This window comes from Lepisosteus platostomus, chromosome 5, assembly GCF_059453375.1.
Source record: "Lepisosteus platostomus isolate fLepPlt1 chromosome 5, fLepPlt1.hap1, whole genome shotgun sequence".
In the NCBI taxonomy this organism is placed as follows: Eukaryota; Metazoa; Chordata; class Actinopteri; order Semionotiformes; family Lepisosteidae; genus Lepisosteus; species Lepisosteus platostomus.
Window position 1 is genome coordinate 2,151,284 of NC_142615.1, and position 14,949 is coordinate 2,166,232.

Consider the following 14,949-nt stretch of genomic DNA (forward strand, 5'->3'; position numbering starts at 1 on the left):
CACACACTCAATCAAGACACACACACACTCAATTCACACTCACACAGAGCACACTCAATCAATACACACACTCCATTCACACTCAATCAATACACACACACTCTCCATTCACACTCACACAGAGCACACTCAATCAATACACACACTCTCCATTCACACTCACACAGAGCACACTCAATCAATACACACACACTCAATTCACACACACAGAGCACACTCAATCAATACACACACACACTCCATTCACACTCACACAGAACACACTCAATCAATACACACACACTTCATTCACACTCACACAGAGCACACTCAATCAATACACACACACTTCATTCACACTCACACAGAGCACACTCAATCAATACACACACACTCCATTCACACTCACACAGAGCACACTCAATCAATATACACACACTCCATTCACACTCACACAGAGCACACTCAATCAATACACACACACTCCATTCACACTTAGACAGAGCACACTCAATCAATACACACACACACTCCATTCACACTCAATCAATACACACACACTTCATTCACACTCACACAGAGCACACTCAATCAATACACACACACTTCATTCACACTCACACAGAGCACACTCAATCAATACACACACACTCCATTCACACTCACACAGAGCACACTCAATCAATACACACACACTCCATTCACACTCACACAGAGCACACTCAATCAATACACGCACACACTCCATTCACACTCACACAGAGCACACTCAATCAATACACACACTCAATTCACACACACAAACAGTGCACACTTCCACACTAAATCCACACTCACACAATCCGTACACTCGCACATTCAATCCTCACCCGGTCGGTGCATACTCACACAAACAGTGCACGCTTGTCCAATAAACACCCACACAATCAGTGCACAGACACACAATCAGTGCACACTCGCACACCCACGACACTCTCGCGCCCCGCTGAATTAAACTCTCGGGGTTCCTGCAGCTGTGTTTATCAGGTCACGCGTAGACACAGGGCCCTGCGGTGCTTCGTCAGAGCCAGAGAGAGGAACCGAAGGCTGACAGACCCACACTCTCACATGGAGTAGGAGGAAGAGGAACAGGAGGCTGAGCTCATCGGTCCTGTGGCTTAACAGACAGAGACTCCGATGTTTCCACACAGGGCGGGCGGGGAAAAAACACCCAGCTTTCCTCTGTCATCCGCCCGTCTTGTCGGCTTCCCTGGGGACAGGAAGGGGCTCCTTTACGCAGAGGGGGGCGGGGGTGGTGAGCTGCCCAGCCCTGTGGTTGAAGCCGATACCCTGGCTTCTCTCCAGACACAGCTGGGTGAGCTCCTCCAGTCAGGACAGGAGGCTCTGCTGTACACAGAGGGGGGTGGGGGTGTGGAACAAGCTGCCCAGCCCTGTGGTTGAAGCCGATACCCTGGCTTCTCTCCAGACACAGCTGGGTGAGCTCCTCCAGTCAGGACAGGAGGCTCTACTGTACACAGAGGGGGGTGGGGGTGGGGAACAAGCTGCCCAGCCCTGTGGTTGAAGCCGATACCCTGGCTCCTCTCCAGACACAGCTGGGTGAGCTCCTCCAGTCAGGACAGGAGGCTCTGCTATACATAGAGGGGGTTGGGGGTGTGGAACAAGCTGCCCAGCCCTGTGGTTGAAGCCGATACCCTGGGGCTTCTCTCCAGACACAGCTGGGTGAGCTCCTCCAGTCAGGACAGGAGGCTCTTCTGTACACAGAGGAGGGTGGGGGTGGGGAACAGGCTGCCCAGCCCTGTGGTTGAAGCCGATACCCTGGGGCTTCTCTCACACAGACACAGCTGGGTCTTCTTTGCACAGGGTGGATGAGTTCCTGAGATCAATTAACTACCGAACGATCTGGATATGAAAATATTAAGGCGGAGATGCACCAGGTGAGACAGACCATTCCCGTTGAATCCTGAACAATAACCACACTGCGCTATAACACATGGGACAGTAATGTATTACACTGTACGTTCGGCGTATACAGCAGTCATGCACTTTCATTTAATTAACATCAGGCAACAATACTTATTGATACTAATTGCATGGAGTGATGGAATGATACCGGGCCGCACTGCGTGGTCTGGGATCGTGGGGAGTTCGCCCCCCGGTGGTCAGGAGGGATCGCTGCGGCGGCTCTAGTTGACCGCGGAGATCAGGGAGTAGACGGGGTCGCTCGCCGGCTGCCCTCCCGCCCGCCCCTCCACGCCGCTGTTGGGGGTCACCAGGGCGTACTCCGTCTCCCCATAGACATCGTAGACGTGCGTCTGGGGGGGGGGGGAGGTGTTTGCGGAAAACGGGGTTCAGGCGGTCAAGGAGATCTAAGGGCAGCATCGCAGGGCTGACGAGCTCCCCGATCTCCGAGCTTCTTCCTCACAGAACTTTCTGAAACATCTCGGATTTCAGGATAAGCTCTCCGAAATGCCATCTTCCTCGCAGAACTTCCTGAAACCTTTCTGAAACATCTGGGATCTCAGGACAAGCTCCCTGACCTACCATCTTCCTCACAGAACTTTCTGACAAGCTCTCTGATCTGCCATCTCCCTCACAGAACTTCCTGAAACGTCTGGGATCGCGGGACAAGCTCTCTGATCTACCATCTTCCTTGCAGAACTTTCTGAAATATCTGGGATCTCGGGACAAGTTCTCTGATCTGCCATCTTCTTCACAGAACTTTCTGAAACGTCTCTGATTTCGGGATAAGCTCTCTGATCTACCATCTTCCTCACAGAACTTTCTGAAACGTCTCTGATTTCGGGATAAGCTCTCTGATCTACCATCTTCCTCACAAAACTTTCTGAAACGTCTCTGATTTCGGGATAAGCTCTCTGATCTACCATCTTCCTCACAGAACTTTCTGAAACGTCTGGGATCTCCTTGACCTACCATCTTCCTTGCAGAACTTTCTGAAACCACCGTGATCTCAGGACAAGCTCTCTGATCTACCATCTCCCTCACAGAACTTTCTGAAACATCTCGGATTTCAGGATAAGCTCTCCGAAATGCCATCTTCCTCACAGAACTTCCTGAAACGTCTGGGATCGCGGGACAAGCTCTCTGATCTACCATCTTCCTCACAGAACTTTCTGAAACGTCTGGGATCTCAGGACAAGGTCTCTGATCTACCATCTTCCTCACAGAACTTTCTGAAACGTCTGGGATCTCGGGACAAGCTCCCTGATCTACCATCTTCCTCACAGAACTTTCTGAAACGTCTGGGATCTCGGGACAAGCTCTCTGATCTACCATCTTCCTCACAGAACTTTCTGAAACGTCCCGGATTTCGGGATGAGCTCTCCGAAATGCCATCTTCCTCACAGAACTTCCTGAAACGTCTGGGATCTCCTTGACCTACCATCTTCCTTGCAGAACTTTCTGAAACTTCTGGGATCTCGAGACAAGCTCCATGACCTACCATCTTCTTCACAGAACTTTCTGAAACATCTCGGATTTCGGGATAAGCTCTCCGATCTGCCATCTTCCTCACAGAACTTTCTGAAACATCTGGGATCTCAGGACAAGCACCATGACCTACCATCTTCCTCGCAGAACTTTCTGAAACGTCTCGGATTTCGGGATGAGCTCTCCGAAATGCCATCTTCCTCACAGAACTTCCTGAAACGTCTGGGATCTCCTTGACCTACCATCTTCCTCACAGAACTTTCTGAAACATCTGGGATCTGGGGACAAGCTCTCTGTTCTACCATCTTCTTCACAGAACTTTCTGAAACGTCTCGGATTTCGGGATAAGCTCTCCGATCTGCCATCTTCCTCACAGAACTTTCTGAAACATCTGGGATCTGGGGACAAGCTCTCTGTTCTACCATCTTCTTCACAGAACTTTCTGAAACGTCTCGGATTTCGGGATAAGCTCTCCGATCTGCCATCTTCCTCACAGAACTTTCTGAAACATCTGGGATCTCAGGACAAGCACCATGACCTACCATCTTCCTCGCAGAACTTTCTGAAACGTCTCGGATTTCGGGACAAGCTCTCCGAAATGCCACCTTCCTCACAGAACTTCCTGAAACGTCTGGGATCTCCTTGACCTACCATCTTCCTTGCAGAACTTTCTGAAACTTCTGGGATCTCGGGACAAGCTCCATGACCTACCATCTTCCTCACAGAACTTCCTGAAACATCTGGGATCTCGGGACAAGCTCTCTGATCTACCATCTTCCTCGCAGAACTTTCTGAAACGTCTCGGATTTCGGGACAAGCTCTCCGAAATGCCACCTTCCTCACAGAACTTTATCGGACTTGAGTGAGTCGGTCTTTCAGTTGGTCGTGTGCTTATTCCTCCAGTCAGCTGGGTAGCTCGTCTATCTCGCTGTGATCGATAGCTAGTCTGTGACGCTCAGCGAGGAATGATAGTCTGTTTGTGTCAATCAGTGAGGACTGATAGTTGGTCAATGAAAAGGGGGATCGTTAGTCAATCAGTCGAGTGAGTTCGTTAGAGACGAGTCTCTTACCACGTCGTCAGCAGCCTCACAGCCACCTGGAACACAGCGAGGAAGAAAGCCATTGGACGGGGAAACACCTCCTCTTACTCACAGAGTCCGAGGAGGAGTCTCCCCTCCAGGTACTGGCCAGGCTCACGCTGCTGGGCTCCAGTGGGGCTGTGAGCTGGGTGAGAGCGCCCCCTGCTGGCCCCACTCACACCTCTCCCAGGAGTCTCCCCTCCAGGTACTGGCCAGGCTCACGCTGCTGGGCTCCAGTGGGGCTGTGAGCTGGGTGAGAGCGCCCCCTGCTGGCCCCACTCACACCTCTCCCAGGAGTCTCCCCTCCAGGTACTGGCCAGGCTCACGCTGCTGGGCTGCCAGCTGGGAGCTGCAGGGTGAGATGGCTGCTGGCAAGATGAATAGAGACCTTCCTGAGGGAATGAGGACACCTCTCCCGGCTCTTCTCCGATGGAGTCCCACGACACAGGGGAGGGGCGACGGTCGGTCCCGGCTCACCCCGCAGGACGCGGAGGACCAGGCGCCGGTGCGTCCGCACCAGGGCGGAACCGCTGTACCGCGAGCACTGGTAGTACCCGGCGTGCCCCGCGGAGACGGCGGCGGCCGCCAGCGAGGAATCGGGCGCCCTCGCGGATCCCGGCGACCCGGCCCCCGGGGGACAGGCTGAAGAGCGTCTCCCCCGGGGACCCCGCGGCTCCCCTGAAGAACCACTCCGGCCTCTCCCCGGGGCGCAGCAGGGCAGGGAGAGGGGCCTGTGGGGTGTCACTGCTGGCAGGGCCGAGGGCAGTGGACAGGCACCCCTGGGGGACAGGGCCGGCGTGGTCATCACACACCCTGTAACTCCACACACCCCACAATCCACACAGCCCGTGGTCCATACACCCCAAACTCAACACACCCCACAATCCACACAGCCCGTAGTCCACACATCCCACAATCCACACACCCCACAATCCACACAGCCTGTACTCCACACAGCCCAAACTCCACACACCCCACAATCCACACAGCCTGTACTCCACACACCCCAAACTCCACACACCCCACAATCCACACAGCCCGTAACACCACACACCCCAAAATCCACACAGCCCGTAGTCCATACACCCCAAACTCAACACACCCCACAATCCACACAGCCTGTACTCCACACACCCCAAACTCCACACACCCCAAACTCCACACAGCCCGTAACACCACACACCCCAAAATCCACACAGCCCTTAGTCCATACACCCCAAACTCAACACAGCCTGTACTCCACACACCCCAAACTCCACACACCCCACAATCCACACAGCCCGTAACACCACACACCCCAAAATCCACACAGCCCGTAGTCCATACACCCCAAACTCAACACACCCCACAATCCACACAGCCTGTACTCCACACACCCCAAACTCCACACAGCCAATACTCCATACACCCCAAAATCCACACAGCCCGTAGTCCATACACCCCAAAATCCACATAACCCGTACTCCACACAGCCCAGACTCCACCGGCCCTGCCTGAACAGTGTGATGATGAGTGTTTCGGTCTCTGGTCTCTTCCTCTGAGTGTTTCCCTCACAGAGCTGGGGGGGGCTCCCGAGCCACAGCTGGGGGAGATCCAGGACCAGCGAGCCACGAGCCACCAGCAGGGCGGACTGCGGTTCACAGGGGAAGGAAGGTGAACTTCGAAGACCGAAACCGAGAAACCCACAAGGCATCGGTCCTGGAAACCGTCTCTCGCCTGAGAGCAGAGAGACTTCCCCTTGGCTCCAGTGGGTCTGTGAGCTGGGTGAGAGCGCCCCCTGCTGGCCCCACTCACACCTCTCCCAGGAGTCTCCCCTCCAGGTACGGGCCAGGCTCCCACCTGCTGGGCTCCAGTGGGGCTGTGAGCTGGGTGAGAGCGCCCCCTGCTGGCCCCACTCACACCTCCTCCAGCAGCAGCCTCAGCTCTCCTCCCAGGAGTCTCCCCTCCAGGTACTGGCCAGGCTCCCACCTGCTGGGCTGCCAGCTGGGAGCTGCAGGGTGAGATGGCTGCTGGCAAGATGAATAGAGACCTTCCTGAGGGAATGAGGACACCTCTCCCGGCTCTTCTCCGATGGAGTTCCACGACACAGGGGAGGGGCGACGGTCGGTCCCGGCTCACCCCGCAGGACGCGGAGGACCAGGCGCCGGTGCCACACTGTTACACACACACTCGTACATGCTGCTACACACATCTGTATACACTGTTACACACACTTGTTCACACTGCTACACACACTCACTTGTACATGCTGCTACACACATCTATATAGACTGCTACACACACTGCAACAAACACTGTACACAAACACACACTGTTCCACATATACATTCATTCCCACACACACACATTGTAGCTCAGCATTCACACTCAACATTGTATATATCTGTATACACATTTAAGATTATAGTTCAGCTCAAAAATGAAATCTTCATCTCCATGCACATGATATTTATTCTCCTTTTATCCCAGAAGCAGTGACAGCTGGGATAGAACTCACCTTCCGGAAGTGACTTCCTGTCCCTCCCATAAATGCTCCCCGCGGCCCCCCTGTGCTATGAGAACACAGTTCCGTTGTCTGAAGGAAGAGGAAATGACATCATCGTGTCCCTTTTTTTATCTTTCTCATCCAATATGTTGTTTTTTTTTGCAACTGCAACTGTTGTGACGTTGTTCAAATGAAAGCAACAACAAACTGTCGAAGAGGATGAGATACGAGAACTATTGTCTCAGCGAGTCAGCGGAGAGGGACCATGTCCTCTAATGCTCAGCCAGACTGCAGTAATTAATTAATTGGTTGATTGATTGATTAATTGCTTACACTTATATAGCGCTTTTCTGGACACTCCACTCAAAGCACTTTACAGGTAATGGGGATCCCCCCCACCACCAGCAGTGTGCAGCCCCCACCTGGATGATGCAACGGCAGCCATAGTGCACCAGAAGAGCAGAGTAATGAAGCCAGTTCATAGAGAGGGGGATTATTAGGAGGCCATGACTGATGAGGGCCAATAGGAAATTTGGCCAGGACGCCGGGGTTACACCCCTACTCTTTTCAAGAAACACCCTGGGATTTTTAGCGACCACAGAGAATCAGGACCTCAGTTTGACATCTCATCCGAAGGACGGCACCTGTTTACAGTCCAGTGTCCGCCGTCACTATACTGGGGCAGCAGGACCCACACAGACCGCAGGGTGAGAGCGCCCCCTGCTGGCCCCACTCACACCTCTCCCAGGAGTCTCCCCTCCAGGTACTGGCCAGGCTCCCCCTGCTGGGCTCCAGTGGGCTGTGAGCTGGGTGAGAGCGCCCCCTGCTGGCCCCACTCACACCTCCTCCAGCAGCAGCCTCAAATCTCCCAGGAGTCTCCCCTCCAGGTACTGGCCAGGCTCCCACCTGCTGGGCTCCAGTGGGGCTGCCAGTTGTGAGTTGCAGGGTGATGTGGCTGCTGGCTGTAACTCTATGGCCTGTGGCTCGAGGTGGAAGGTTATCACCGGTATCACACCGCAGTGAATGACTGGCTGTGTGTCTCCTTGGGCCCTGCTGCTGTATGAGGGCTGGGGCTGACAGTATACAACAGGAACACACCTTCCTGTTCAAGGTCTTGGTTTAATCAGAGTGTGAAGAGAGACTCCGAGTCTGAACACAGTCTAGTTAAAGACACTGAGGGGTCACTGATACTGTCTGCTGTTCACTGGTATCTGACTGATGAGTCACCTAGTGCCCCCTAGTGTCCAAGAGAAGAATAAGGTGTCACAACACTGCCTGAGCTGACTTCATATTTTAGTTTACATATTGCTATTTAAAATGCACTTGACAGGAATTCAGCTCAGCTCAGAGGGAACACGGGCCTCTAACATCCTTTCTCTTCGTTTATCACAGTCGGGACCGGACCTCCAGTTCCACCTCAGGAGACGAGTCTTCTGTAGGGAGAATCAGATCAGACTGTAGTCAGCAGGAGGATCACCACCACCTGACAAACTGAAGCTGATGGACTGAGACTGAGAGTCCCTGGAGAGAAATTCAAGCACAATTTGCTCTGTTACTGGAGTTTACAGCCTGTGGACGGACCTGCTCTAGACTGACTCCACTGCTCCGTTACTGGAGTTTACAGCCTGTGGACGGACCTGCTCTAGACTGACTCCACTGCTCTGTTACTGGAGTTTACAGCCTGTGGACACACCTGCTCTAGACTGACTCCACTGCTCTGTTACAGGAGTTTACAGCCTGTGGACAGACCTGCTCTAGACTGACTCCACTGCTCTGTTACTGGAGTTTACAGCCTCTGGACACACCTGCTCTAGACTGACTCCACTGCTCTGTTACTGGACTTTACTGGACAGACCTGCTCTAGACTGACTCCACTGCTCTGTTACTGGAGTTTACAGCCTCTGGACAGACCTGCTCTAGACTGACTCCACTGCTCTGTTACTGGGGTTTACAGCCTGTGAACAGACCTACTCTAGACTGACTCCACTGCTCTGTTACTGGAGTTTACAGCCTCTGGATAGACCTGCTCTAGACTGACTCCACTGCTCTATTACTGGAGTTTACAGCCTGTGGATAGACCTGCTCTAGACTGACTCCACTGCTCTGTTACTGGAGTTTACAGCCTGTGGACAGACCTGCTCTAGACTGACTCCACTGCTCTGTTACTGGAGTTTACAGCCTGTGGACAGACCTGCTCTAGACTGACTCCACTGATCTGTTACTGGACTTTACTGGACAGACCTGCTCTAGACTGACTCCGCTGATCCGTTACTGGAGTTTACAGTCTGTGAACAGACCTGCTCTAGACTGACTCCACTGCTCTGTTACTGGAGTTTACAGCCTCTGGACACACCTGCTCTAGACTGACTCCACTGCTCTGTTACTGGACTTTACTGGACAGACCTGCTCTAGACTGACTCCACTGCTCTGTTACTGGAGTTTACAGCCTCTGGACAGACCTGCTCTAGACTGACTCCACTGCTCTGTTACTGGGGTTTACAGCCTGTGAACAGACCTACTCTAGACTGACTCCACTGCTCTGTTACTGGAGTTTACAGCCTCTGGATAGACCTGCTCTAGACTGACTCCACTGCTCTATTACTGGAGTTTACAGCCTGTGGATAGACCTGCTCTAGACTGACTCCACTGCTCTGTTACTGGAGTTTACAGCCTGTGGACAGACCTGCTCTAGACTGACTCCACTGCTCTGTTACTTGCCTGTGAGTTTGCTCTTCCTCCTCTTGGTATAAATGATGACCCCAAAGATCAAAGGGATGATCAGGACAACAAGGAAAACCACCACTCGCACTGCCAGCTTCACTGCTGAGCCTGGAAAGAAGTGTCAGAGAACAATATAATTTACTTTGATTGGTTTGACATAATCATGATCATTTCTTCCACGCGCTTGAAGCAGGATCAATATATCCTGTCATCCCAAACCTGCAACGTCAGTAGCTATTAGAGTTACTGTTAACATGTATTTTAAGAAAAAATAATATCATTAAAAACCTAAAACCTAAAAAAAGATTCAATATTTAATTTCCTGGTGTGTTTGCAAATAAGGTTGCATAAATTAGGGGCTGACACTTTCCCACAGTGACACTGGAGGAGGAGAGGAGGATGGGCAGACAGTGAGAGAGAGACTGGAGGAGGAGAGGAGGATGGACAGAGTGAGAGAGACTGGAGGAGGAGAGGATGGGCAGAGTGAGAAAGACTGGAGGAGGAGAGGAGAATGGACAGACAGGGTGAGAGACTGGAGGGGGAGAGGAGGATGGACAGAGTGAGAGAGACTGGAGGAGAGGAGGATGGACAGTGAGAGAGACTGGAGGAGGAGAGGAGGATGGACAGACAGTGAGAGAGACTGGAGGAGGAGAGGATGGACAGAGTGAGAGAGAGACTGGAGGAGGAGAGAAGGATGGACAGAGTGAGAGAGAGCAGGATATTCTCTATCTCAAGCACCTGCTGCAGGAGGAGCTGTTGGTGTTGCAGCAGGAGCTCTTGTCGCTACGAAGTCTGGGAAGAAACACACAGGGGACACGGGTTTCCCCTTAGATACAGATGTCGACCCTCGAGGTGCCTTGTCTCCGGCCAGACAGCAACCGAGGAAAAACAGAGAGAGAATATCTAATCCCTGAATTCCCACACCTGCCACAATCACAACAACTCCCAGTCCTACTGGGAGAGGGAGGAGGGAACTCCGCTGAACTGGCAGCCCAGTTTCTTAGTACGAACAGTGAAAATGAGGGTTTGCTTAATGCTACACACGATATGAAGGACAATCTGTGTGAACTTCACTGCTCGATCCTGTGTTACATCACATCTCCACTGCCTGCTGTGGTCTGAGGGCTGCAGCCTCACAGTCACAGAGGAACAGACAGACAAGCACCAGCAGCAGACTGTACCTGTGAGCAGAGTGGAGTATCTGTGTGTGAACTTCACTGCTCCTTCCTGTGTTACATCACATCTCCACTGCCTGCTGTGGTCTGAGGGCTGCAGTCTCACAGTCAGATTGGAGCTGCAGGGAGAGGAGCTGATCTGGTATCTGTCTCCCTGCAGCTCAGCTCCTGTCTCAGTCACCCAGCTCACTGTATAAGAGTGTAGGTATGAGAGACAGAGTGCAGGACCCTGATAAGTGTCCAGGAGACAGTGCAGAGTCACAGTGCTGCCGGTCCTCAGCTCTGCCCCTGGAGAGACTTGAACTGGGAAACAGAGAGATGAGATCACAGGTCAGAGTAGGACTGACTCAGGGCTGAGCAGAGAGGACAGAGCAGTTGGCCCCTTAGGAGCACAGGAAGGACTGAGAGCCTCTTCTGCAGACATCTGTCCTGCGGCACAGTGTTCTCCACCTCAGCACACAGTAGCACTTAGTGCAGAGTTTACAGACCAACCCTATCTGGAGGGCCCAACAAACTGAGCACAGGCTTCCATGTTCAGAGTGAGTGAGAATAGAATAATAGAAAACTGACACAAGACTTACTGGTGGGGAGGGACAGATAGACACGAGAATCCTCTCCTTGTTTCTGTCCCTTGACAAACTGCTGACAGGTGTACAGTCCAGTGTCCTGTGTGCTGAGAGCGTGGACGTGCAGAGAGCAGTCAGACCCCAGACTCACTCTCCCTGGCTCCTGGTCTCTGATCTTTCCAACATTCACCAGTTCAACAGTTGCACTCTGAGATCTGGAGTTGAAGAGCCATGTAGTAGTGGAACAGCCTGTCCTGATCACTCCTCTACAGGGCAGAGTGACACTCTCTCCCACAGTGGAGAACACAGTGTCACCTGAGGAAAGAAAATTAAATAATTAAATTCTCAATAATGTGTTAGTGTGAGAAACTGATACAGTCTGTGGTCAGTAACTGTGGGGCTCACTTCCCTGCTCTGTCTGATCTGCTGAATCACACTGACGATCAGACTGCAGTGTGTGTCTTCTCTGTCTGATCTGCTGAATCACACTGACGATCAGACTGCAGTGTGTGTCTCCTCTCTGTCTGATCTACTGAATCACACTGACGATCACACTGCAGTGTGTCTCCTCTCTGTCTGATCTACTGAATCACACTGACGATCAGACTGCAGTGTGTGTCTCCTCTCTGATCTACTGAATCACACTGACGATCACACTGCAGTGTGTGTCTTCTCTCTGTCTGATCTACTGAATCACACTGACGATCAGACTGCAGTGTGTCTCCTCTCTCTGATCTACTGAATCACACTGACGATCAGACTGCAGTGTGTGTCTTCTCTCTGTCTGATCTACTGAATCACACTGACGATCAGACTGCAGTGTGTGTCTTCTCTCTGTTTGATCTACTGAATCACACTGACGATCAGACTGCAGTGTGTCTTCTCTCTGTCTGATCTACTGAATCACACTGACGATCAGACTGCAGTGTGTGTCTTCTCTCTGTCTGATCTACTGAATCCACACTGACGATCAGACTGCAGTGTGTCTCCTCTCTGTCTGATCTACTGAATCACACTGACGATCAGACTGCAGTGTGTGTCTCCTCTCTGTCTGATCTACTGAATCACACTGACGATCAGACTGCAGTGTGTCTTCTCTGTCTGATCTACTGAATCACACTGACGATCAGACTGCAGTGTGTGTCTGCTCTCTGTCTGATCTACTGAATCCACACTGACGATCAGACTGCAGTGTGTGTCTTCTCTCTGTCTGAGCTACTGAATTACACTGGCAATCAGACTGCAGTGTGTCTTCTCTCTGTCTGATCTACTGAATCCACACTGACGATCAGACTGCAGTGTGTGTCTTCTCTCTGTCTGATCTACTGAATCACACTGACGATCAGACTGCAGTGTGTCTCCTCTCTGTCTGATCTACTGAATCACACTGACGATCAGACTGCAGTGTGTGTCTTGTACCTGTCCTGTGAGGTCCAGTGTGTTGAGGAGGGAGGCTCTTACCTGTGCTGAGGTGAGCAGTGTTGAGGAGCAGCACCAGCAGCAGTCCTCTCTCAGTGTCCACACTCATTCTCACCCTGTCCCTGTGATCACTCTCTGCTCTGTATCTCTTCAGGAGAAGCACAGCGCCTCAGAGTGTGAGAGACAGTGTCTTATACTGAGAGCTGTGATGCAATTTCCCTTTGTCTCTTTTAGATTCAGTGTGAAGCATGTTCAGACAAATATGGTAAAGACATCACACTTCCGTGTTCTACACACCCAGCCTCTATCTCACACTTGGGAGCCCAGGATCTCTGGGGAGACAGTGTTTGTGGAGTTTGGGGCATTTCAACCTGTTTCTGTTTCTGTCCGTCCTGTGAGAGTCGGTGAGGAGCTGAACCCACAGGAAACAACCTCAGTGGCCCTGTGACCAGTCTGCACACATCCTGCGTCTATAAATACCCTTTAATAACAGTGATGTCTCTCATCGCTGAAGCACCTTTCCAAAGAGCAGGATGCTGTGCAGAAAAAGTACGAGAAAAAATCAACCAAGAGCCCCCAGGTTTATAGAGGTTGGGTGAAGGGCGATCAGACACAGGCCCTGGTGCAACAGGTGGGAAAGGTTTTGAGTTTGGATTTGAAGAGAGTCAGAGAGTTTGTCTCAGAGTCTGAGGATGGAAGAGAGAGATCAGATCACTTTATCAGCCCTGTACAATTTCCTGCATGAGAAATGTGTCTTCTCCCAGACCCCAGCCTGCTCTCCATGAGACACACAGACAGGGAGAGAAGCTGGGGGTCAGAGCGCAGGGTCAGACATTTATACAGCGCCCCTGGAGCAGTGGGGGTGAAGGGTCTTGCTCAGGGGCCCAACGGAGTAGGATTCCTCTGCCGGCCGCAGGATTTGAACCGGCAACCTCCCAACCTGTTCACACTCACTACAGCACCGGGCACATCGAACCCCCAGGAAGGGGAGGGAGATCAAACAGACCTTTATTGTTTTAACATCACTCTGTTTCCTGAGTTCCAGTGCTGCTGCTCACAGGGCTGAGCTGTGGGGGTGTGACAGCTCCTCTCTGCTCACAGCCCCAACTCCGATCTGTATCAGGGAGCCCCTCAAGTCCTGTCCTCACACAGACATCTGACCTCTGTCTCTCCTCGTCTGTTCAGACGTTCCAGCCCTTGAAAACGCTCTCCGCTGTGAGATCACTGTCAGTTCCTGCTTCCTGTGGGCGGTCTATCTAAACACGTGAGGGGTCAGCATGTCTCCTGTGACACTGACCTCTGTCTTTATTATTGAAGATCTCTGTCACTCCTCACCGGAAGTCTGATTTATGAGCTGCAGAAACCACTGCAGTATCTACTCCCCCTGGAGAGGAGGGCAGAGAGGCTGTTTGTGTGTGTGTTAACTAGCTGTGTGTGTCCTTGGGCCCTGCTGCTGTATGAGGGCTAGGGCAGACAGTATACATCCACAGCTACAGCCTGACCAAGTGACACCAGCTGACACACGGTCCTGGTCAAGGTCGTGGTTTAATCAGAGTGTGAACAGAGCAGAGACCCAGCCCGGAATTCAAGTGAAAACGCAGGGCTCAGACCTCCCACCCCAACATCCCTTCATGAGACTCCAAGTCTGAACACAGTCTAGTTAGCACTTCCTGCTCCGAGCTGCTGCACACCGCAGGTGCCCGATTCGCTCGGCGCCGTTTCTCAGGCTGGAGGGAGGCCCTCACCTGTGCTGAGGTGAGCAGTGTTGAGTAGCAGCACCAGCAGCAGTCCTCTCTCAGTGTCCACACTCATTCTCTCCCCCCACACCCTCTCTCTCTCCAACACGCACACTCCGGCCTGGTGAGAGGTTACTGCAACAGCTCTATTTACGTCCAACCTACACTAAAGAAGAAGGAAACGATGTCCCAACGTCAGGGCAGGGGCCATCGGTGAAGCAACCTGTCTGGCGGGAACATCTGGACACAACCGTCCTCCTCTTCCGCCTTTAACGGAAACGATAACTCGCACGGGATCGGGGACCGGGAAGAGGAGGAGGAGGAGGAGAAAAAAACCACCAC

General features: G+C 52.4%; 1 protein-coding gene and 1 long non-coding RNA gene across 6 annotated transcripts; both read right to left on the reverse strand.

Annotated features, from left to right (window-relative positions):
- Positions 1–1,967: 1,967 nt before the first annotated feature.
- On the reverse strand, positions 1,968–6,171 carry LOC148662411 (uncharacterized). The gene is made up of 2 exons (XR_015936316.1): positions 4,497–6,171; positions 1,968–2,291 (listed from the first exon to the last, which is right to left on the reverse strand). It is a non-coding gene; the product is annotated as an uncharacterized LOC148662411 (long non-coding RNA).
- A 1,918-nt stretch (positions 6,172–8,089) lies between these two features.
- LOC148662412 (uncharacterized) lies at positions 8,090–14,856 on the reverse strand. 5 transcript variants are annotated; one of them, XM_088631125.1, is made up of 6 exons: positions 14,617–14,856; positions 11,468–11,767; positions 10,893–11,189; positions 10,450–10,572; positions 9,709–9,819; positions 8,090–8,423 (listed from the first exon to the last, which is right to left on the reverse strand). In XM_088631125.1, the coding sequence occupies exons 1-6, from the start codon at positions 14,681–14,683 to the stop codon at positions 8,377–8,379; spliced, it is 945 nt and encodes a 314-aa protein (XP_088487251.1). In that variant the 5' UTR covers positions 14,684–14,856; the 3' UTR covers positions 8,090–8,376. The 5 variants fall into 5 exon arrangements, with proteins under 5 accessions (XP_088487251.1, XP_088487253.1, XP_088487250.1 ...); XM_088631127.1 differs by lacking the exon at positions 14,617–14,856 and adding an exon at positions 12,914–13,053 and having other exon boundaries at positions 10,450–10,503; XM_088631124.1 differs by lacking the exon at positions 14,617–14,856 and adding an exon at positions 12,914–13,053.
- Positions 14,857–14,949: the final 93 nt, after the last annotated feature.

Coding starts and splice junctions, on each gene's coding strand:
- LOC148662412 (XM_088631125.1), bottom strand. CDS start 14,683: ATGAGTGTGGACACTGAGAGAGGACTGCTGCTGGTGCTGCTACTCAAC. Junction 11,768..14,616: donor CACTGCTCACCTCAGCACAG/GTGAGGGCCTCC, acceptor TTCTTTCCTCAG/GTGACACTGTGTTCTCCACT. Junction 10,573..10,892: donor ATACTCCACTCTGCTCACAG/GTACAGTCTGCT, acceptor GTCTGGCCGGAG/ACAAGGCACCTCGAGGGTCG.